Source organism: Pristiophorus japonicus, chromosome 1, assembly GCF_044704955.1.
Source record: "Pristiophorus japonicus isolate sPriJap1 chromosome 1, sPriJap1.hap1, whole genome shotgun sequence".
NCBI classification, from domain to species: domain Eukaryota; kingdom Metazoa; phylum Chordata; class Chondrichthyes; family Pristiophoridae; genus Pristiophorus; species Pristiophorus japonicus.
Window position 1 is genome coordinate 542,073,928 of NC_091977.1, and position 24,142 is coordinate 542,098,069.

The following is a 24,142-nucleotide window of genomic DNA, read 5'->3' on the forward strand; positions in this document are numbered from 1 at the left end:
TTTCATGCACAAGTACCCCCAGGTCCTGCTGTACTGCAGCACTTTGCAATCTTTCTCCATTTAAATAATAACTTGCTCTTTGATTTTTTTCTGCCAAAGTGCATGACCTCACACTTTCCAACATTATACTCCATCTGACAAATTTTTGCCCACTCACTTAGCCTGTCTGTGTCCTTTGCAGATTTTTTGTGTCCTCCTCACACATTGCTTTTCCTCCCATCTTTGTATCGTCAGCAAACTTGGCTACGTTACACTCAGTCCCTTCTTCCAAGTCGCCCGTGGGTGAGATGAAGAGGTGTGGGAGGTGGGCTCGAACACCGGCACGGACCAGTTGAGTCGAATGCTGTAAATTCCATATCGTTCTCTGCAATAAATCATCACGGAGATTGTCAAGCTTCCCGACGCAGTCCTGTGCCGCCACCTAGTGACTCTTTGTGGAGCCGAGCCCGAGACAGATCCCAACGTTCCCCAGCTCACTGCTGCTTCCTGCTGGGAGATGATGGTAATGCAGCAGGATCACTTCTCACTCAATCCCAACCCAACCCAACATTTCACAACTGAAAATCCCCCCGCTTCACAGGAAAAGGAAATTAGCACAAACAAATCACAACCGTCTCCCCATATCCCCCATCCCCACCCACCCATCTCCTCCCCAACCCCACCCACCTCCTCCCCATATCCCCCAACCCCACCTACCCACCTTCTCCTCATATCCCCCAACCCCACCCACCCATCTCCTCCCCAGCCCCACCCACCTCCTCCCCATATCCCCCAACCCCACCTACCCACCTCCTCCCCATATCCCCCAACCCCACCCACCCATCTCCTCCCCAACCCCACCCACCTCCTCCCCATATCCCCCAACCCCACCTACCCACCTCCTCCCCATATCCCCCATCCCCACCCACCCATCTCCTCCCCAACCCCACCCACCTTCTCCCCATATCCCCCAACCCCACCCACCCACCTCCTCCCCATATCCCCCAACCCCACCTACCCACCTTCTCCCCATATCCCCCAACCCCACCTACCCACCTCCTCCCCATATCCCCCAACCGCACCCACCCATCTCCTCCCCAACCCCACCCACCTCCTCCCCATATCCCCCATCCCCACCCACCCATCTCCTCCCCAACCCCATCCACCGTCTCCCCATATCCCCCATCCCCACCCACCCATCTCCTCCCCAACCCCACCCACCCATCTCCTCCCCAACCCCACCCATCTCCTCCCCATATCCCCCAACCCCACCTACCCACCTCCTCCCCATATCCCCCAACCCCACCCACCCATCTCCTCCCCAACCCCATCCACCTCCTCCCCATATCCCCCAACCCCACCCACCCATCTCCTCCCCAACCCCACCCACCTCCTCCCTATATCCCCCAACCCCACCTACCCACCTTCTCCTCAAACTGACATATGAAGAAAGACTGGATCGACTGGGCTTATATTCACTGGAGTTTAGAAGAATGAGAGGGGATCTCATAGAAACATGTAAAATTCTGACGGGACTGGACAGATTAGATGCAGGAAGAATGTTCCCGATGTTGGGAAAGTCCAGGACCAGGGGTCACAGTCTAGGGATAAGGGGTAAGCCATTTAGGACCGAGATGAGGAGAAACTTCTTCACCCAGAGAGTGGTGAACCTGTGGAATTCTCTACCGCAGAAAGTAGTTGAGGCCAATTCACTAAATATATTCAAAAGGGAGTTAGATATGGCCCTTACGGCTAAAGGGAAGGTGGAGTTTGAACATCACATCTCGGACACGCCTGTCAAAGTGACGAAGAGGATCTAATTGGACAGCGGTGACACTTCCCCCAACTGAGCCAAATGGTCCGCCACCTTCTCGGGACAACTAGGGACGGGCAATAAATGCCGGCCCTGCCGGATGCCCATGTCCCGGGAATCTGCTGATAAACCTACGCTCAGTGAGAGCAGTGACACGCTGGCTAACGTCCTGCAATGGACAGGCCTCATTGCCTGACGCAACACAAGGCCCATTTGTGTGTTTAACAGTCAGTGTCATGGTTGGGGCCTGGTGTTGAGTCCTTAGATGCCCTGATAATGACTCCACGAGGCAATGTGTTGTACTTGAACTGTAGTGACCTTAGCCCTTTATTGATAGCTCCAGAGTGAGGATCACACCTGGAGGCCTGCCTTTTATACTAGGCCAGGCACACCTGTACAGGTAACCTACGAGTCTCCCACTGCGGTGCCCCCTGGTGGCACACCTTGTGATAGTACCAAGAGTAACGTGTAGGGTACATGACACCCGGGTTTATTGGCTTCATATCTGCAGCCTGGACCTCCGTTACCCCCAGTCCGCTCAGTACGCCCAAGATTCAGTGAGTGGCTGAGCGATCGGTCGGCCCTCTCAGTACTTGCTTGGGCCTTTCTGCGGAATATTGCAGAGCGATAAATGTCAGCAGAGATTTTTTTTAAATCTATGCGTCATCATCATCATCAGAGGCAGTCCCTCGGAATCGAGGAAGACTTGCTTCCACTCTAACAGTGAGTTCTCAGGTGGCTGAACAGTCCAATACGGGAATTACAGTTTCTGTCACAGGTGGGACAGACAGTGGTTGAGGGAAGGGGAGGGTGGGACTGGTTTGCCGCACGCTCCTTCCGCTGCCTGCGCTTGGTTTCTGCATGCTCTCGGCGACGAGACTCGAGGTGCTCAGCGCCCTCCCAGATGCACTTCTCCCAGTCCTCAGGTTTGCTGCTTTTTCTGGCCAATTTATATGCCTCTTCCTTGGATTTAACACTATCCTTAATTTCCCTTGTTAGCCACAGTTGAGCCACCTTCCCCGTTTTATTTTTATTCCAGACAGGGATGTATAATTGTTGAAGATCATCCATGTGATCTTTAAATGTTTGCCATTGCCTATCCACTGTCAACCCTTTAAGTATCATTCTCCAGTCTATCCTAGCCAATTCACGTCTCATACCATCGAAGTTATCTTTCCTTAAGTTCAGGACCCTAGTCTCTGAATTAACTGTGTCACTCCCCATCTTAATAAAGAATTCTAACATATTATGGTCACTCTTCCCCAAGGGGCCTCGCACAACAAGGTTGCTAATTAGTCCGTTCTCATTACACATCACCCAGTCTAGGATGGCCAGCTCTCTAGTTGGTTCCTCGACATATTGGTCCAGAAAACCATCCCTAATACACTCCAGGAAATCCTCCTCCATCGCATTGCAACCAGTTTGGTTAGCCCAATCAATATGTAGATTAAAGTCGCCCATGATAACTGCTGTACCTTTATTGCACACATCCCTAATTTCTTGTTTGATGCTGTCCCCAACCTCACTACTACTGTTTGGTGGTCTGTACACAACTCCCACTAGCGTTTTCTGCCCTTTGGTATTCCGCAGCTCCACCCATACCGATTCCACATCATCCAGGCTAATGTCCTTCCTTACTATTGCATTAATTTCCTCTTTAACCAGCAAAGCCACCCCACCTCCTTTTCCTTTCTGTCTATCCTTCCTAAATGTGGAATACCCCTGGATGTTGAGTTCCCAGCCTTGGTCACCCTGGAGCCATGTCTCCGTGATGCCAATTACATCATATCTGTTAACCTGCACAGTTAATTCATCCACCTTATTCCGAATACTCCTCGCTTTAAGGCACAGAGCCTTCAGGCTTGTCTTTCTAACACACTTTGCCCCTTTAGAATTTTGCTGTAATGTGGCCCTTTTTGCTTTTTGCCTTCGGTTTCTCTGCCCTCCACTTTTACTTTTCTTCCTTCTATCTTTTGCTTCTGCCCCCATTCTACTTCCCTCTGTCTCCCTGCATAGGTTCCCATCCCCCTGCCATATTAGTTTAACCCCTCCCCAACAGCACTAGCAAACACTCCCCCTCGGACATTGGTTCCGGTCCTGCCCAGGTGCAGACCGTCCGGTTTGTACTGGTCCCACCTCCCCCAGAACCGGTTCCCTGGGGTTGGCTGCGTACTCCAACAAGCAAATGAATTGGGCAAGCTACAACCTGCTGCGTATGCTTCGAGAAGTCTGTCTAAAGCAGAAAGAGCTTACAGTATGGTAGAGAAAGAAGTTTTGGCCTGTGTGTATGGGGTAAACAAAATACACCGGTACCTGTTTGGTCTTCGTTTTGGACTAGAAATGATCACAAGTCACTCATTTCATTGTTTGCGGAAAACAAAGGTATTAATACCAATGCATCGTCCCACATTCAAAGGTGGGCGCTGACATTGTCTGTCTATGATTACGTCATCCATCATAAACCTGGCACTGAGAATTGTGCCGATGCATTGAGTCGTCTGCCCTTACCCACACCTGAGATGGAGACTCCTCAACCTGCAGATGTACTGTCAGTAATGGATGCTTTTGAGAGTGAAGGAACTCCTGTCACTGCTCAACAAGTTAGGATCTGGACCAGCCATGACCCTATTTTATCGGTTGTGAAACGGTGTTTACTCAGTGGTGATTTTTAACCAATAAGGGAATTAAGGGTTACGGGGAGAGGGCGGGTAAGTGGAGCTGAGTCCACGGCCAGATCAGCCATGATCTTATTGAATGTCAGAGCAGGCTCGATGGGCTAGATGGCTTACTCCTGTTCCTAATTCTTATGTTCTTATGTTCTTATTGGTCTGCCATACCTATGGAGATGCGTGAGGTGACCAAACCTTACAACTGTCGCAAGGATGAGCTGTCCATTCAGTCAGACTGTTTTGGGGTAATCGTGTAATCATGCCTAAGAAAGGTCGAAAAAAATTTGTACGTGAACTTCATAGCACTCATTCTGGTATTGTCACGATGAAAGACATTGCTAGGTCTCATGTATGGTGGCCTGGAATTGACTCTGATCTGGAATCATGTGTGCATCAGTGCAACACTTGCATGCAGCTCAGTAAAGTACCAGCGGAATCTCCGCTGAGTCTTTGGTCGTGGCCATCCAAACCATGGTCGAGGTGGATGCATATTCTAAGTGGATAGAGTGTGTTATTATGTCATCCAGCACGTCTACAGCTACCATTGAGAGCCTTCGTATCATGTTTGCTACTCATGGTTTGCCTGACATTGTTGTGAGTGACAACGGATCTTGCTTCACAAGTCTTGAGTTCCAGGAGTTCATGAAACTCAATGGCATCAGACATGTGTGATCAGCTCCATTCAAGCCTGCTTCTAATGGTCAAGTAGAGTGTGCCGTTCAAACAATCCAAGCAAAGTATGAAACGTGTAACTCAGGGCTCACTGCAGAGACGGTTGTCATGTATATTGCTCAGTTACAGGCCAAGACCTCATACACTTACTGGGGTTCCTCCTGCTGAACTACGGATGGAGAGAAATCTCAAGACCAGGCTTTCTCTTGTTCATCCTGATTTGAACAATCTTGTTGAAAACAGACATCAAAGTCAGCAATGGTGTCATGATCATGTTGCCGTGTCACGTGACATCTCGGTCAACGATGCGGTTTATGTACTGAACTGTGGTCAAGGTACAAAGTGGATCGCCAGCACTGTTACAGCCAAGAATGGTAACAGAGTGTTTATTGTCGTGCTCAAGAATGGGCAAACATGCAGGAAACACCTTGACCAGGTTAAACTGCGGCACACGGATGAACTGGAAGCGAGTGAGGAAGATGCAGTCAGTGACCAACCAAACATTGTTCACTCATCAGAGGACTCTGCTGACATTACTGACTCTGAACCTTCAGTCTCTGATGTGGTCATTGTTATCGATGTAAACTTGTATTTACTCTGTACAGCCACCAGAGGGCTCATCCCCTGGAGTTCCAAGGGATCCCATAATCCCTTGGGAGCACAGGTATTTAAGGAGGCTTCACGGGTTGGAGAGGCACTCTGGAGACCTGCAATAAAAGACTAAGGTCACACTTTACTTGGAGCTCACAGTATTCAGTCTGACTCTTTCTCTATACACTACAGTCATCACCATTCCCACCAGATCGGCTACTCAGCCCTCAGTCTCAACGGACTCAGAACGCTTTCCCAGAGCCAAAAGTTGAACTGAGACGATCAACTCGTGAGAGCAAAGCCCCAGACCGTCTTAATTTGTTAAAAGACTGTTGTTAAGATTTTAAAAGGAGGATGTTATTATGTTTTAATGCTTGGGGCAGTGAATTCCACAGATTTACAACCCTCTGAGAGAAGAAATTTCTCCTCATCTCAGTTTTAAATGGGCGGTCCCTTATTCTAAGATCATGCCCCCTAGTTCTAGTCTCCCCCATCAGTGGAAACATCCTCTCTGCATCCATCTTGTCAAACCCCCTCATAATCTTATACATTTCGATAAGATCACCTCTCATTCTTCTGAATTCCAATGAGTAGAAGCCCAACCTACTCAACCTTTCCTCATAAGTCAATCCCCTCATCTCTGGAATCAACTTAGTTTCCATTGACATCAATGGAGTGCAGACTCATCCATCATTAGAAGTGGCCCATCGTGTATACACTGCCTCTTTGAAAGTGTTTGAAATAAATTGCAGTCACAGGAGCAGGAGGCCATTGGGCCCCTCGATACTGTTCCGCCATTCAATCAGATCGCGGCTGATCTGTATCTTAACTCCATCTACCCGCCTTGGTTCCATAACCCTCAACACACTTACCCAACAAAAATCTATCCATCTCAGTTTGGACATTTTTAATTGACCCCCCAGCCCCACCAGCGTTCTGGGGGAAGAGTTCCAGATTCCCCCGGCCCGCTGTGTGAAGAACTCCTTCCCGACATCGCCCCTGAACGGCCGAGCTCTGACTGTAAGGTGATGGCCCCTTGTTCTGGGTTCCCCCAACCAGAGGATATCGTTTCTCTCCATCGACCCGATCGAATCCTTTCATCATCCCCGCTCCCCAGCAGCCCTGCAACTTTATCCGTTAAATATTGATCCAATTCCCCTCGGCAAGCTGTGATTGAATCTGCTCCCACCGCCCTGTCAGGCAATGCGTCCCCAATCCCAGCAGCTCGCAACTTTACTTCATAAATTGACAAAATTAAGAGGCAGACAAGGTGTATCATCCGATTGTTTGCTCAGTGTTTGGACCAGATACTCCCCGATATCGACAGGTCCACGGGAACCGGGACCCCAACCAGGGAGGTGCTGGGGCCACCGTGTGCTCTCTCTCGCTCTCTCTGCCTCTCCCTCTCTCTCTCTCACTCTCTGTCTCTCTCCCTCCCTCTCTCTCTGTCTCTCTCTCTCTCTCTCTCTCACACTCTCTGCCTCTCTCTCTCTCCCTCTCTCTCTGACTCTCTCTCTCTCTCTCTGTCTCCCTCTCTCTCTCTCTCTCTCTCTCATTCTCTCTCTGTCTCCCTCTCTCTCTCTTTCTCTCTCTCTCTCATTCTCTCTCTGTCTCCCTCCCTCTCTCTCTCTCTCTCTCTGCCTCTCTCACTCCCTCTCTCTCGGTCTCTCTCTCTCTCATTCTCTCTCTCTCCATCTCTGTCTCTGTCTCTTTCTGTCAATCTCTCTGCCTCTCTCTCTCTCTCCCTCTCTCTCTGACTCTCTCTCTCTCTCTCTGTCTCCCTCTCTCTCTCTCTCTCTCTCTCATTCTCTCTCTGTCTCCCTCTCTCTCTCTTTCTCTCTCTCTCTCATTCTCTCTCTGTCTCCCTCCCTCTCTCTCTCTCTCTCTCTGCCTCTCTCTCTCACTCCCTCTCTCTCGGTCTCTCTCTCTCTCATTCTCTCTTCTCTCCATCTCTGTCTCTGTCTCTTTCTGTCAATCTCTCTGTCTCTCTCTCTCCCTCTCTCTCTGTCCCTCCCTCCCTCCCTCTCTCTCTCTGTCCCTCCCTCGCTCTCTCTCTCTGTCCTTCCCTTCCTCCCTCGCTCCCTCTCTCTGTCCCTCCCTCCCTCGCTCACTCTCTCTGTCCCTCCCTCCCTTGCTCCCTCTCTCTGTCCCTCCCTCTCTCTGTCCCTCCCTCCCTCTCTCTCTCTCTCCCTCCCTCACTCCCTCGCTCTCTCTCTCTGTCCCTCCCTCCCTCGGGGGTGTGTTTGCTAGTGCTGTTGGGGAGGAGTTAAACTAATATGGCAGGGGGATGGGAACCAATGCAGGGAGACAGAGGGAAACAAAAAGGAGACAAAAGCAAAGGGCAGAAAGGAGATGAGGAAAAGTAGAGGGCAGAGAAACCCAAGGCAAAGAACAAAAAGGGCCATTGTACAGCAAAATTCTAAAAGGACAAAGGGTGTTAAAAAAACAAGCCTGAAGGCTTTGTGTCTTAATGCAAGGAGTATCTGTAATAAGGTGGATGAATTAACTGTGCAAATAGATGTTAACAAATATGATGTGATTGGGATTACGGAGTCGTGGCTCCAGGATGATCAGGGCTGGGAACTCAACATCCAGGGGTATTCAACATTCAGGAAAGATAGAATAAAAGGAAAATGAGGTGGGGTAGCATTGCTGGTTAAAGAGGAGATTAATGCAATAGTTAGGAAAGACATTAGCTTGGATGATGTGGAATCTATATGGGTAGAGCTGCAGAACACCAAAGGGCAAAAAACGTTAGTAGGAGTTGTGTACAGACCTCCAAACAGTAGTAGTGATGTTGGGGAGGGCATCAAACCGGAAATTAGGGGTACATGCAATAAAGGTGCAGCAGTTATCATGGGTGACTTTAATATGCACATAGATTGGGCTAACCAAACTGGAAGCAATACGGTGGAGGAGGATTTCCTGGAGTGCATAAGGGATGGTTTTCTAGACCAATATGTCGAGGAACCAACTAGGGGGGAGGCCATCTTAGACTGGGTGTTGTGTAATGAGAGAGGATTAATTAGCAATCTCGTTGTGCGAGGCCCCTTGGGGAAGAGTGACCATAATATGGTGGAATTCTGCATTAGGATGGAGAATGAAACAGTTAATTCAGAGACCATGGTCCAGAACTTAAAGAAGGGTAACTTTGAAGGTATGAGGCGTGAATTGGCTAGGATAGATTGGCGAATGATACTTAAGGGGTTGACTGTGGATGGGCAATGGCAGACATTTAGAGACCGCATGGATGAATTACAACAATTGTACATTCCTGTCTGGCGTAAAAATAAAAAAGGGAAGGTGGCTCAACCGTGGCTATCAAGGGAAATCAGGGATAGTATTAAAGCCAAGGAAGTGGCATACAAATTGGCCAGAAATAGCAGCGAACCCAGGGACTGGGAGAAATTTAGAACTCAGCAGAGGAGGACAAAGGGTTTGATTAGGGCAGGGAAAATGGAGTACGAGAAGAAACTTGCAGGGAACATTAAGACGGATTGCAAAAATTTCTATAGATATGTAAAGAGAAAAAGGTTAGTAAAGACAAACGTAGGTCCCCTGCAGTCAGAATCAGGGGAAGTCATAACGGGGAACAAAGAAATGGTAGACCAATTGAACAAGTACTTTGGTTCGGTATTCACTAAGGAGGACACAAACAATCTTCCGGATATAAAAGGGGTCAGAGGGTCTAGTAAGGAGGAGGAACTGAGGGAAATCCTTATTAGGCGGGAAATTGTGTTGGGGAAATTGATGGGATTGAAGGCCGATAAATCCCCAGGGCCTGATGGACTGCATCCCAGAGTACTTAAGGAGGTGGCCTTAGAAATAGCGGATGCATTGACAGTCATTTTCCAACATTCCATACACTCTGGATCAGTTCCTATCGAGTGGAGGGTAGCCAATGTAACCCCACTTTTTAAAAAAGGAGGGAGAGAGAAAACAGGGAATTATAGACCGGTCCGCCTGACCTCAGTAGTGGGTAAAATGATGGAATCAATTATTAAGGATGCCATAGCAGCGCATTTGGAAAGAGGTGACATGATAGGTCCAAGTCAGCATGGATTTGTGAAAGGGAAATCATGCTTGACAAATCTTCTGGAATTTTTTGAGGATGTTTCCAGTAGAGTGGACAAGGGAGAACCAGTTGATGTGATGTATTTGGACTTTCAGAAGGCTTTCGACAAGGTCCCACACAAGAGATTAATGTGCAAAGTTAAAGCACATGGGATTGGGGGTAGTGTGCTGACATGGATTGAGAACTGGTTGGCAGACAGGAAGCAAAGAGTAGGAGTAAATGGGTACTTTTCAGAATGGCAGGCAGTGACTAGTGGGGTACCGCAAGGTTCTGTGCTGGGGCCCCAGCTGTTTACATTGTACATTAATGATTTAGACGAGGGGATTAAATGTAGTATCTCCAAATTTGCAGATGACACTAAGTTGGGTGGCAGTGTGAGCTGCGAGGAGGATGCTATGAGGCTGCAGAGTGACTTGGATAGGTTAGGTGAGTGGGCAATTGCATGGCAGATGAAGTATAATGTGGATAAATGTGAGGTTATCCACTTTGGTGGTAAAAACAGAGAGACAGACTATTATCTGAATGGTGACAGATTAGGAAAAGGGGAGGTGCAACGAGACCTGGGTGTCATGGTACATCAGTCATTGAAGGTTGGCATGCAGGTACAGCAGGCGGTTAAGAAAGCAAATAGCATGTTGGCCTTCATAGCGAGGGGATTTGAGTACAGGGGCAGGGAGGTGTTACTACAGTTGTACAGGGCCTTGGTGAGGCCACACCTGGAGTATTGTGTTCAGTTTTGGTCTCCTAACCTGAGGAAGGACATTCTTGCTATTGAGGGAGTGCAGCGAAGGTTCACCAGACTGATTCCCGGGATGGCGGGACTGACCTATCAAGAAAGACTGGATCAACTGGGTTTGTATTCACTGGAGTTCAGAAGAATGAGAGGGGACCTCATAGAAATGTTTAAAATTCTGACGGGTTTAGACAGGTTAGATGCAGGAAGAATGTTCCCAATGTTGGGGAAGTCCAGAACCAGGGGACACAGTCTAAGGATAAGGGGTAAGCCATTTAGGACCGAGATGAGGAGAAACTTCTTCACCCAGAGAGTGGTGAACCTGTGGAATTCTCTACCACAGAAAGTTGTTGAGGCCAATTCACTAAATATATTCAAAAGGGAGTTAGATGAGGTCCTTACTACTAGGGGAATCAAGGGGTATGGCGAGAAAGCAGGAATGGGGTACTGAAGTTTCATGTTCAGCCATGAACTCATTGAATGGCGGTGCAGGCTAGAAGGGCCAAATGGCCTACTCCTGCACCTATTTTCTATGTTTTCTATGTCTCCGTCCCTCCCTCCCTTGCTCCCTCTCTCTGTCACTCCCTCCCTCGCTCCCTGTCTCTGTTCCTCGCTCCCTCGCTCTCTCTGTCTCTGTCCCTCCCGCCCTCGCTCTCTCTGTCTCTGTCCCTCCCTCCTTCACTCTCTCTCTCTGTCCTTCCCGCCCTCAGTTCCTTGCTCCCTCTCTCTGTCCCTCCCACACTCCCTCTCTCTGTCCCTCCCTCCCTCTCTCTCTCTGTCCCTCTCTCTCTCCCTCCCTCACTCTCTCTCTGTCCCTCCATCCCTCCCTCGCTCCCTCTCTCTGTCCCTCCCTCCCTCGCTCCCTCTCTCTGTCCCTCCCTCCCTCGCTCCCTCTCTCTGTCCCTCCCTCCCTCGCACTCTCTCTCTGTCCTCCCTCCCTTGCTCCCTCTCTCTGTCCCCTCCCTCCCTCGCTCCCTCTCTCTGTCCCTCCCTCCCATGCTCCCTCTCTCTGTCCCTCCCTCCCTCTCCCTCTCTCTCTCCATCCCTCTTTCCCTCGCTCTCTCTCTGTCCCTCCCTCCCTCGCTCTCTCTCTCCGTTTCTCGCTCCCTCTCTCTGTCTCGCCCTCCCTCTCTCTGTCCCTCCCTCCCTCCCTCGCTCTCTCTCTGTCCCTCCATTCCTCGCTCCCTCTCTCTGTCCCTCTCTCCCTCGCTCCCTCTCTCTGTCCCTCCCTCCCTCCCTCACTCTCTCTCTCCGTCCCTCGCTCCCTCTCTCTGTCCCTCCCTCCCTCCCTCTCTCTCTCTGTCCCTCTCTCCCTCGCTCTCTCTCTGTCCCTCCCATCCTTGCTCTCTCTCTCCGTCCCTCCCTCCCTCGCTCCCTCGCTCCCTCTCTCTGTCCCTCACTTCCTCTTTCTGTCCCTCCCTCCCTCGCACCCTCTCTCTGTCCCTCCCTCGCTCTCTCTCTCTGTCCCTCCCTCCCTCGCTCCCTCTCTCTGTCCCTCGCTCCCTCTCTCTGTCCCTCCCTCCCTCGCTCCCTCTCTCTGTCCCTCCATCCCTCTCTCTGTCCCTCCCTCCCTCGCTCCCTCTCTCTGTCCCTCCCTCCATCGCTCTCTCTCTCTGTCCCTCCCTCCCTCGCTCTCTCTCTCCGTCCCTCCCTCACTCGCTCCATCTCTCTGTCCTTCGCTTCCTCTCTCTGTCCCTCCCTCCGTCGCTCTCTCTCCGTCCCTCCCTCCCTCGCTCCCTCTCTCTGTCCCTCCCTCCCTCCCTCTCTCTCTCTGTCCCTCTCTCCCTCGCTCTCTCTCTGTCCCTCCCATCCTTGCTCTCTCTCTCCGTCCCTCCCTCCCTCGCTCCCTCGCTCCCTCTCTCTGTCCCTCGCTTCCTCTTTCTGTCCCTCCCTCCCTCGCACCCTCTCTCTGTCCCTCCCTCGCTCTCTCTCTCTGTCCCTCCCTCCCTCGCTCCCTCTCTCTGTCCCTCGCTCCCTCTCTCTGTCCCTCCCTCCCTCGCTCCCTCTCTCTGTCCCTCCATCCCTCTCTCTGTCCCTCCCTCCCTCGCTCCCTCTCTCTGTCCCTCCCTCCATCGCTCTCTCTCTCTGTCCCTCCCTCCCTCGCTCTCTCTCTCCGTCCCTCCCTCACTCGCTCCCTCTCTCTGTCCTTCGCTCCCTCTCTCTGTCCCTCCCTCCGTCGCTCTCTCTCCGTCCCTCCCTCCCTCGCTCCCTCTCTCTGTCCCTCGCTCCCTCTCTCTGTCCCTCCCTCCCTTGCTCTCTCTCTCCGTCCCTCCCACCCTCGCTCCCTCTCTCTGTCCCTCGCTCCCTCTCTCTGTCCCTCCCTCCCTCGCTCCCTCTCTCTGTCCCTCCCTCCCTCGCTCTCTCTCTCTCTGTCCCTCCCTCCTTCGCTCTCCCTCTCCGTCCCTCCCTCCCTCGCTCCCTCTCTCTGTCCCTCGCTCCCTCTCTCTGTCCCTCACTCCCTCGCTCCCTCTCTCTGTTCCTCCCTCCCTCGCTCCCTCTCTCTGTCCCTCGCTCCCTCTCTCTGTCCCTCACTCCCTCTCTCTGTTCCTCCCTCCCTCGCTCCCACTCTCTGTCCCTCGCTCCCTCTCTCTGTCCCTCCCTCCCTCGCTCTCTCTCTCCGTCCCTCCTTCCCTCGCTCCCTCTCTCTTTCCCTCGCTCCCTCTCTCTGTCCCTCCCTCCCTTGCTCCCTCTCTCTGTCCCTCCATCCCTCGCTCCCTCTCTCTGTCCCTCCCTCCCTCGCTCCCTCTCTCTGTCCCTCCCTCCCTCGTTCTCTCCCTCCGTCCCTCACTCCCTCTCTCTGTCCCTCCGTCCCTCCCTCTGTCTCTGTCCCTCTCTCCCTCGCTCTCTCTCTATCCCTCCCTCCCTTGCTCTCGCTCTCCGTCCCTCCCTCCCTCGCTCCCTCTCTCGGTCACTCGCTCCCTCTCTCTGTCCCTCCCTCGCTCCCTCTCTCTGTCCCTCCCTCCCTCTCTCTGTCCCTCCATCCCTCGCTCCCTCGCTCTGTTCCTCCCTCCCTCGCTCCCTCTCTCTGTCCCTCCCTCCCTCTCTCTGTCCCTCCCTCCCTCTCTCTGTCCCTCCCTCCCTCCCTCGCTCTCTCTCTGTTCCTCCATTTCTCGCTCCCTCTCTCTGTCCCTCCCTCCCTCGCTCTCTCTCTCCGTCCCTCGCTACCTTTCTCTGTCCCTCCCTCCCTCACTCCCTCTCTCTGTCCCTCGCTCCCTCTCTCTGTCCCTCCCTCCCTCGCTCCCTCTCTCTGTCCCTCCATCCCTCGCTCCCTCTCTCTGTCCCTCGCTCCCTCTCTCTGTCCCTCGCTCCCTCTCTCTGTCCCTCCCTCCCTCGCTCTCTCTCTCCGTCCCTCCCTCCCTCGCTCCCTCTCTCTGTCCCTCGCTCCCTCTCTCTGTCCCTCCCTCCCTCGCTCCCTCTCTCAGTCCCTCCCTCCCTCGCTCTCTCTCTCCGTTTCTCGCTCCCTCTCTCTGTCTCGCCCTCCCTCTCTCTGTCCCTCCCTCCCTCCCTCGCTCTCTCTCTGTCCCTCCATCCCTCGCTCCCTCTCTCTGTCCCTCTCTCCCTCGCTCCCTCTCTCTGTCCCTCCCTCCCTCCCTCACTCTCTCTCTCCGTCCCTCGCTCCCTCTCTCTGTCCCTCCCTCCCTCCCTCTCTCTCTCTGTCCCTCTCTCCCTCGCTCTCTCTCTGTCCCTCCCATCCTTGCTCTCTCTCTCCGTCCCTCGCTCCCTCGCTCCCTCTCTCTGTCCCTCGCTTCCTCTTTCTGTCCCTCCCTCCCTCGCACCCTCTCTCTGTCCCTCCCTCGCTCTCTCTCTCTGTCCCTCCCTCCCTCGCTCCCTCTCTCTGTCCCTCGCTCCCTCTCTCTGTCCCTCCCTCCCTCGCTCCCTCTCTCTGTCCCTCCATCCCTCTCTCTGTCCCTCCCTCCCTCGCTCCCTCTCTCTGTCCCTCCCTCCATCGCTCTCTCTCTCTGTCCCTCCCTCCCTCGCTCTCTCTCTCCGTCCCTCCCTCACTCGCTCCCTCTCTCTGTCCTTCGCTCCCTCTCTCTGTCCCTCCCTCCGTCGCTCTCTCTCTGTCCCTCCCTCCCTCGCTCCCTCTCTCTGTCCCTCGCTCCCTCTCTCTGTCCCTCCCTCCCTTGCTCTCTCTCTCCGTCCCTCCCACCCTCGCTCCCTCTCTCTGTCCCTCGCTCCCTCTCTCTGTCCCTCCCTCCCTCGCTCCCTCTCTCTGTCCCTCCCTCCCTCGCTCTCTCTCTCTCTGTCCCTCCCTCCTTCGCTCTCTCTCTCCGTCCCTCCCTCCCTCGCTCCCTCTCTCTGTCCCTCGCTCCCTCTCTCTGTCCCTCACTCCCTCGCTCCCTCTCTCTGTTCCTCCCTCCCTCGCTCCCTCTCTCTGTCCCTCGCTCCCTCTCTCTGTCCCTCACTCCCTCTCTCTGTTCCTCCCTCCCTCGCTCCCTCTCTCTGTCCCTCGCTCCCTCTCTCTGTCCCTCCCTCCCTCGCTCTCTCTCTCCATCCCTCCTTCCCTCGCTCCCTCTCTCTGTCCCTCGCTCCCTCTCTCTGTCCCTCCCTCCCTTGCTCCCTCTCTCTGTCCCTCCATCCCTCGCTCCCTCTCTCTGTCCCTCCCTCCCTCGCTCCCTCTCTCTGTCCCTCCCTCCCTCGTTCTCTCCCTCCGTCCCTCACTCCCTCTCTCTGTCCCTCCCTCCCTCCCTCTGTCTCTGTCCCTCTCTCCCTCGCTCTCTCTCTATCCCTCCCTCCCTTGCTCTCGCTCTCCGTCCCTCCCTCCCTCGCTCCCTCTCTCGGTCACTCGCTCCCTCTCTCTGTCCCTCCCTCGCTCCCTCTCTCTGTCCCTCCCTCCCTCTCTCTGTCCCTCCATCCCTCGCTCCCTCTCTCTGTTCCTCCCTCCCTCGCTCCCTCTCTCTGTCCCTCCCTCCCTCTCTCTGTCCCTCCCTCCCTCTCTCTGTCCCTCCCTCCCTCCCTCGCTCTCTCTCTGTTCCTCCATTTCTCGCTCCCTCTCTCTGTCCCTCCCTCCCTCGCTCTCTCTCTCCGTCCCTCGCTACCTTTCTCTGTCCCTCCCTCCCTCACTCCCTCTCTCTGTCCCTCGCTCCCTCTCTCTGTCCCTCGCTCCCTCTCTCTGTCCCTCCATCCCTCGCTCCCTCTCTCTGTCCCTCGCTCCCTCTCTCTGTCCCTCGCTCCCTCTCTCTGTCCCTCCCTCCCTCGCTCTCTCTCTCCATCCCTCCCTCCCTCGCTCCCTCTCTCTGTCCCTCGCTCCCTCTCTCTGTCCCTCCCTCCCTCGCTCCCTCTCTCTGTCCCTCCCTCCCTCGCTCCCTCTCTCTGTTCCTCCCTCCCTCGCTTCCTCTCTCTGTCCCTCGCTCCCTCTCTCTGTCCCTCCCTCCCTCGCTCTCTCTCTCCGTCCCTCCCTCCCTCCTTCCCTCGCTCTCTCTCTCCGTCCCTCCCTCCCTCGCTCCCTCGCTCTGTCCCTCGCTCCCTCTCTCTGTCCCTCCCTCCCTTGCTCCCTCTCTCTGTCCCTCTACCCTCGCTCCCTCTCTCTGTCCCTCCCTCCCTCGCTGCCTCTCTCTGTCCCTCCCTCCCTCGTTATCTCTCTCCGTCCCTCGCTCCCTTGCTCCCTCTCTCTGTCCCTCGCTCCCTCTCTCTATCCCTCGCTCCCTCTCTCTGTCCCTCCCTCCCTCGCTCCCTCTCTCTGTCCCTCCCTCCCTCGCTCCCTCTCTCTGTCCCTCCCTCCCTCCCTCTGTCTCTGTCCCTCTCTTCTTCTTTCTGTCTCTGTCCCTCTCTCCCTCGCTCTCTCTCTGTCCCTCCCTCCCTTGCTCTCGCTCTCCGTCCCTCCCTCCCTCGCTCCCTCTCTCTGTCCCTCGCTCCCTCTCTCTGTTCCTCCCTCCCTCGCTCCCTCTCTCTGTCCCTCCCTCCCTCGCTCTCTCTCTCGCTGTCCCTCCCTCCCTCGCTCTCTCTCTCTGTCCCTCGCTCCCTCTCTCTGTCCCTCCCTCCCTCCCTCGCTCTCTCTGTCCCTCCCTCCTTCGCTCTCTCTCTCTGTCCCTCCCTCCCTCCCTCCCTCCCTCGCTCCCTCTCTCTGTCCCTCGCGCCCTCTCTCTGTCCCTCCCTCCCTCGCTCCCTCTCTCTGTCCCTCCCTCCCTCCCTCGCTCTATCTCTGTCCCTCCCTCCCTTGCTCCCTCTCTCTGTCCCTCGCTCCCTCTCTCTATCCCTCGCTCCCTCTCTCTGTCCCTCCCTCCCTCGCTCCCTCTCTCTGTCCCTCCCTCCCTCGCTCCCTCTCTCTGTCCCTCCCTCCCTCCCTCGCTCTATCTGTGTCCCTCCCTCCCTTGCTCCCTCTCTCTGTCCCTCGCTCCCTCTCTCTATCCCTCGCTCTCTCTCTCTATCCCTCCCTCCCTCGCTCCCTCTCTCTGTCCCTCGCTCCCTCGCTCTGTCCCTCCCTCCCTCTCTCTGTCCCTCCCTCCCTCGCTCCCTCTCTCTGTACCTCCCTCCCTCCCTCACTCTTTCTCTGTCCCTCCCTCCCTTGCTCCCTCTCTCTGTCCCTCACTCTCTCTCTGTCCCTCCCTCCCTCGCTCTCTCTCTCTGTCTCTCCCTCCCTCCCTCGCTCCCTCTCTCTGTCCCTCGCTCCCTCTCTCTTTCCCTCGCTCTCTCTCTCTGTCCCTCCCTCCCTCGCTCCCTCTCTCTGTCCCTCGCTCCCTCTCTCTGTCCCTCGCTCCCTCTCTCTGTCCCTCCCTCCCTCGCTCTATCTCTGTCCCTCCCTCCCTCACTCCCTCTCTCTGTCCCTCGCTCCCTCTCTCTGTCCCTCCCTCCCTCACTCCCTCTCTCTGTCCCTCGCGCCCTCTCTCTGTCCCTCCCTCGCTCTATCTCTGTCCCTCCCTCCCTCGCTCTCTCTCTCTCTGTCCCTCCCTCCCTCGCTCCCTCTCTCTGTCCCTCGCTCCCTCTTTCTGTCCCTCGCGCCCTCTCTCTGTCCCTCCCTCCCTCTCTCCCTCTCTCTGTCCCTCACTCCCTCTCTCTGTCCCTCCCTCCCTCGCTCTCTCTCTCTCTGTCCCTCCCTCCCTCGCTCCCTCTCTCTGTCCCTTGCTCCCTCTCTCTGTCCCTCGCTCCCTCTCTCTGTCCCTCCCTCCCTCACTCCCTCTCTCTGTCCCTCGCGCCCTCTCTCTGTCCCTCCCTCCCTCGCTCTATCTCTGTCCCTCCCTCCCTCACTCCCTCTCTCTGTCCCTCGCTCCCTCGCTCTGTCCCTCGCGCCCTCTCTCTGTCCCTCCCTCCCTCCCTCCCTCGCTCCCTCTCTCTGTCCCTCGCTCCCTCTCTCTGTCCTCTCTCTGTCCCTCCCTCCCTCGCTCCCTCTCTCTGTCCCTTCTTCCCTCGCTCCCTCTCTCTGTCCCTCCCTCCCTCGCTCCCTCTCTCTGTCCCTCCCTCCCTCGCTCCCTCTCTCTGTCCCTCCCTCCCTCGCTCCCTCTCTCTGTCCCTCGCTCCCTCTCTCTGTCCCTCCCTCCCTCGCTCCCTCTCTCTGTCCCTCCCTCCCTCGCTCCCTCTCTCTGTCCCTCGCGCCCTCTCTCTGTCCCTCCCTCCCTCGCTCTATCTCTGTCCCTCCCGCCCTCTCTCTGTCCCTCCCTCCCTCGCTCCCTCTCTCTGTCCCTCCCTCCCTCGCTCCCTCTCTCTGTCCCTCCCTCGCTCCCTCTCTCTGTCCCTCCCTCGCTCCCTCTCTCTGTCCCTCCCTCCCTCGCTCCCTCTCTCTGTCCTCTCTCTGTCCCTCCCTCCCTCGCTCCCTCTCTCTGTCCTCTCTCTGTCCCTCCCTCCCTCACTCCCTCTCTCTGTCCCTCCCTCCCTCGCTCTATCTCTGTCCCTCCCTCCCTCACTCCCTCTCTCTGTCCCTCGCTCCCTCTCTCTGTCCCTCCCTCCCTCGCTCCCTCTCTCTGTCCCTCCCTCCCTCGCTCCCTCTCTCTGTCCCCCCCTCCCTCGCTCCCTCTCTCTGTCCCTCGCTCCCTCTCTGTCCCCCCCTCCCTCGCTCCCTCTCTCTGTCCTCTCTCTGTCCCTCCCTCCCTCGCTCCCTCTCTCTGTCCTCTCTCTGTCCCTCCCTCCCTCGCTCCCTCTCTCTTTCCCTCCCTCCCTCGCTCCCTCTCTCTGTCCTCTCTCTGTCCCTCCCTCCCTCGCTCCCTCTCTCTGTCCCCCCCTCCCTCGCTCTCTCTCTGCAGCAGTGAGCAGTCCCTGTAACCCGAGCCCCACTGCCTGCCTGCCCTTGGTGTCCCAGTGGGCTGTGCGATCGGTTGCATTGCCTGATCGCTGTGCCGAGCGGCACACTCGCTGATCGCTCTCACCGGCACCGGCCCCTCGGCAGAGCGCGCGGCCAGCGATGAAGCCACGGGAGATGGTGCTCCCGGAGGAGGAGGAGGGCAAGCCCTCCGACATCACGGTCTTTGCCGCCGGCTGCACACTGCACGGCATGAGCCACATCTTCCTGCCGGGCGGGCTGACCTTCCGCCGGCTCCTGTGGGCCCTGTCCTTCCTGCTCTCGCTGACGGCCTTCCTGTACCAGGTGGCGGACCGTGTGGACTACTACACCCAGTACCACCATGTCACCACCCTGGACGAGATGGACAGCTCGGCCATGATCTTCCCCGCCATCACCTTCTGCAACCAGAACAGCTTCCGCAAGTCACGCATCACCAAGAACGACCTGTACTGGCTGGGCGGCCTGCTCGGGATCAAGGAGAGCGACTTCCCGGCCTTCCTGGCAGCCATTGGCCAGAGCTCCGACTTCTCCAGCTTCTTCCCCACCAAGACCTACGACATGGCCGAGCTCTACGACCGGACGGGCCACGAGATCAGCGACATGCTGCTGGACTGTAGCTATCGCAGCGACGAGTGTGGGTCCAAGGACTTCAGTGTCGTGAGTGACCCCCCCCGCTCTCCCCCCGGGACCCCCGCTCTCCCCCCGGGACCCCCCGCACTCTCACCCCGGGACCCCCCCGCTCTCCCCCCGGGACCCCCGCTCTCCCCCAGGGACCCCCCCGCTCTCCCCCCGCCCTCTCACCCGGACCCCCCTCACTCTCCCCCGGCCCCCCTCGCTTTCCCCAGGCCCCCCCCCTCTCCCCCGGCCCCCTCGCTCTCCCCCCGGGACCCCCGCTCTCCCCCCGGGACCCCCGCTCTCCCCCCGGGACCCCCCCGCTCTCCCCCAGTGACCCCCCCGCTCTCCCCCCGCGCTCTCACCCGGACCCCCCTCACTCTGCCCCAGCCACCCTCGCTCTCCAGCCGGCCCCCCTCGCTCTCCCCCGGCCCCCCGCCCTCTCACCCGGACCCCCCGCTCTCCCCCCGGGACTCCCCCGCTCTCCCCCCGGGACCCCCCGCTCTCCCCCCGGGACCCCCGCACTCCCCCAGGGACCCCCCCGCTCTCCCCCAGGAACCCCCCCGCTCTCCCCCCGCCCTCTCACCCGGACCCCCCCTCACTCTCCCCCGGCCCTCCGCCCTCTCACCCGGACCCCCCTCACTCTCCCCCGGCCCCCTCGCTCTCCCCCGGCCCCCCTGCTCTCCCCCGGCCCCCCTGCTCTCCCCCGGCCCCCCTACACTCTCCCCCGGACTCCCTCACTCTCCCCTGGCCCCCCGCCCTCTCCCCTGGCCCCCCTACACTCTCCCCTGGCCCCCCACACTCATCCCTGGCCTCCCCCTCACTCTCCCCCGGCCCCCCACACTCTCCCCTGGCCCCCCGCCCTCTCCCCCGGCCCCCCGTGCTCTCCCCCCAGCCCCCCTACACTCTCCCCCGGCCCCCCACACTCTCCCCTGGCCCCCCACACTCTCCCCCGGCCCCCCGTGCTCTCCCCCGGCCCCCCCCGCTCTCCCCCGGCCCCCCCTCACTCTCCCTCGGCCCCCCTCACTCTTCACCGGCCCCCCTCACTCTCCCCCGGCCCCCCTCCCTCTCCCTCGGACCCCGTGCTCTCCCCCCGGCCCCCCTCGCTCTCCCCCGGCCCCCCACACTCTCCCCCGGCCCCCTGTGCTCTCCCCCCAGCCCCCCTACACTCTCCCCCGGTCCCCCTGCTCTCCCCCGGTCCCCCTGCTCTCCCCCGGCCCCCCTCACTCTCCCCTGGCCCCCCACACTCTCCCCTGGCCCCCGCCCTCTCCCCCGGCCCCCCTACACTCTCCCCCGGCCCCCCACCCTCTCCCCTGGCCCCCCACACTCTCCCCTGGACCCCCCGCCCTCTCCCCCGGCCCCCCTGCTCTCCCCCGGCCCCCCTACGCTCTCCCCCGGCCCCCCACACTCTCCCCTGCCCCCCCCGTGCTCTCGCCCCAGCCCCCCTACACTCTCCCCCCACCCCCCTCGCTCACCCCCGGGGACCCTTCCCTGCTCAGAGAGCTCGGTCAGACCCCTGGGTTCAGTTCCGGGCCCCGCTCCTCAGGGAGGAGGTATTGCTCTTGGCGGGGGAGCAGCGCGGGTCCGGGGCTGAAAGGGTTAAATGCCGAGGGCTGGTGTTCCCTCGAGTAAAAGAAAAGTAAAAGATTAAGACTTGCTTAATTGGAGGTGTTTGAGACGATGAAAGGATGCGATGGGGAGAGAGAGGAAGCAGTCCCTCCGGTGGGGCAGCCCAGAACAAGGGGCCTCACCTTACAGTCAGAGCCCGGCCGTTCAGGGGTGATGTCACAGAGCACTTCCTCACACAGCGGGCCCTGGGAATCTGGGACTCTCCCCCCCCCAAAACACTGCTAGGGCCGGGGAGCGCGGGGGGGGGGGCAACGGACATGCTGTACACTGAGATTGATCCATTTTTTTTGGTTCAGGGTATTAAGGGTCACGGAACCATGGCAGGTTAGGTCACAGATCAGTCACAATCTGACTGAATGGTGGAACAGGCTCGAGGGGCTGAATGGGCCTCCTCCTGTTCCTGTGTAACAGACTCGAGGGGCTGAATGGGCCTCCTCCTGTTCCTGTGTAACAGACTCGAGGGGCTGAATGGGCCTCCTCCTGTTCCTGTGTAACAGACTCGAGGGGCTGAATGGGCCTCCTCCTGTTCCTGTGTAACAGGCTCGAGGGGCTGAATGGGCCTCCTCCTGTTCCTGTGTAACAGGCTCGAGGGGCTGAATGGGCCTCCTCCTGTTCCGGTGTAACAGGCTCGAGGGGCTGAATGGGCCTCCTTCTGTTCCTGTGTAACAGGCTCGAGGGGCTGAATGGCCTCCTCCTGTTCCTGTGGAACAGGCTCGAGGGGCTGAATGGGCCTCCTCCTGTTCCTGTGCAACACGCTCGAGGGGCTGAATGGGCCTCCTGTTTCTGTGTAACAGGCTCGAGGGGCTGAATGGCCTCCTCCTGTTCCTGTGCAACACGCTCGAGGGGCTGAATGGGCCTCCTCCTGTTCCTGTGTAACAGGCTCGAGGGGCTGAATGGCCTCCTCCTGTTCCTGTGCAACACGCTCGAGGGGCTGAATGGCCTCCTGTTCCTGTGTAACAGGCTCGAGGGGCTGAATGGGCCTCCTCCTGTTCCTGTGTAACAGGCTCGAGGGCTGAATGGCCTCCTCCTGTTCCTGTGTAACAGGCTCGAGGGGCTGAATGGGCCTCCTCCTGTTCCTGTGTAACAGGCTCGAGGGGCTGAATGGCCTCCTCCTGTTCCTGTGTAACAGGCTCGAGGGGCTGAATGGGCCTCCTCCTGTTCCTGTGCAACACGCTCGAGGGGCTGAATGGCCTCCTGTTCCTGTGTAACAGGCTCGAGGGGCTGAATGGGCCTCCTCCTGTTCCTGTGTAACAGGCTCGAGGGCTGAATGGCCTCCTCCTGTTCCTGTGTAACAGGCTCGAGGGGCTGAATGGGCCTCCTCCTGTTCCTGTGTAACACGCTCGAGGGGCTGAATGGTCTCCTGTTCCTGTGTAAATGGCTGGCTGGCAGTAAGGGGAGGCAGCAGATTGATCGAGGCGTCTGGCAACTTGAATCTTCAGATGCATCACGGAGAGAGACAGAGAGAGGGACAGAGAAAGAGGGAGAAAGAGACAGAGAGAAGGATGGAGAGAGAGAGAGACAGGGAGAGAAGAGAGAGAGAGACAGGGAGAGGGACAGAGAAAGAGGGAGAAAGAGACAGAGAGAAGGATGGAGAGAGAGAGAGACAGGGAGAGAAGAGAGAGAGAGACAGGGAGAGAAGAGAGAGAGAGACAGGGAGAGGGACAGAGGGAGAGAGAGAGAAAGAGCGAGAGCGAGAGAATTAATGTGTTGTGAATCAGGATACAATTGCCGTTCAGATGGTAAATTGAGGCTTTGAAACCTCTCCCAGTGCCATGGTGAAAAGAGCTTTCCCGCTAACTGCTGTTCAGCAATGGCACTGAATAAATGCTCAGTGACAGGTCCCGAACTCCTCAATCCCCCGGGAGAAGCTGCCGGTCCCTCGGCTCCAGGGGTGAGGGGAGAGAGTCTCTGGGAACCTCAGACCCTGCGGTATTGATCAGTGCCCAATACAGAGCTGTACCCCCGCTTCATCCCCACTGCCCGCACTGTCGGAGGGGCAGTACTGAGGGAGTGCCGCACTGTCGGAGGGGCAGTACTGAGGGAGCGCCGCACTGTCGGAGGGGCAGTACTGAGGGAGCGCCGCACTGTCGGAGGGGCAGTACTGAGGGAGCGCCGCACTGTCGGAGGGGCAGTACTGAGGGAGCGCCGCACTGTCGGAGGGGCAGTACTGTGTAGGCCCAGTAATTACCCTGGCCTGTGTAGGCCCAGTAATTACCCTGGCCTGTTTAGGCCCAGTAATTACCCTAGCCTGTGTAGGCCCAGTAATTACCCTGGTCTGTGTAGGCCCAGTAATTACCCTGGCCTGTGTAGGCCCAGTAATTACCCTGGTCTGTGTAGGCCCAGTAATTACCCTGGCCTGTGTAGGCCCAGTAATTACCCTGGCCTGTGTAGGCCCAGTAATTACCCTGGCTCTGTTTAGGCCCAGTAATTACCCTGGTCTGTGTAGGCCCAGTAATTACCCTGGCTCTGTTTAGGCCCAGTAATTACCCTGGTCTGTGTAGGCCCAGTAATTACCCTGGCCTGTGTAGGCCCAGTAATTACCCTGGCCTGTTTAGGCCCAGTAATTACCCTGGCCTGTGTAGGCCCAGTAATTACCCTGGCCTGTGTAGGCCCAGTAATTACCCTGGTCTGTGTAGGCCCAGTAATTACCCTGGCTCTGTTTAGGCCCAGTAATTACCCTGGCCTGTGTAGGCCCAGTAATTACCCTGGTCTGTGTAGGCCCAGTAATTACCCTGGCCTGTTTAGGCCCAGTAGTTACCTTGGTCTGTGTAGGCCCAGTAATTACCCTGGCCTGTGTAGGCCCAGTAATTACCTTGGTCTGTGTAGGCCCAGTAATTACCCTGGCTCTGTTTAGGCCCAGTAGTTACCTTGGTCTGTGTAGGCCCAGTAATTACCCTGGCCTGTATAGGCCCAGTAATTACCCTGGTCTGTGTAGGCCCAGTAATTACCCTGGCCTGTTTAGGCCCAGTAATTACCCTGGCCTGTGTAGGCCCAGTAATTACCCTGGCCTGTGTAGGCCCAGTAATTACCCTGGCCTGTGTAGGCCCAGTAATTACCCTGGCCTGTTTAGGCCCAGTAATTACCCTGGTCTGTGTAGGCCCAGTAATTACCCTGGCCTGTGTAGGCCCAGTAATTACCCTGGCCTGTGTAGGCCCAG

General features: G+C 57.2%; 2 protein-coding genes across 2 annotated transcripts in view; both read left to right on the forward strand.

Moving 5' to 3' along the window:
• The window catches only part of ankrd29 (ankyrin repeat domain 29), a 1,085,233-nt gene that overhangs the window by 506,680 nt on the left and 554,411 nt on the right, over positions 1-24,142 (forward strand). The gene's annotated exons all lie outside the window — the stretch shown is intronic.
• Positions 18,865-24,142, forward strand: part of LOC139261550 (acid-sensing ion channel 1C-like) — a 56,267-nt gene continuing 50,989 nt past the window's right edge. Inside the window, exon 1 of the mRNA XM_070877071.1 lies at positions 18,865-19,401. Within this exon, the coding sequence (XP_070733172.1) occupies positions 18,865-19,401 (537 nt within the window). The remainder of the gene's footprint in view (positions 19,402-24,142) is intronic.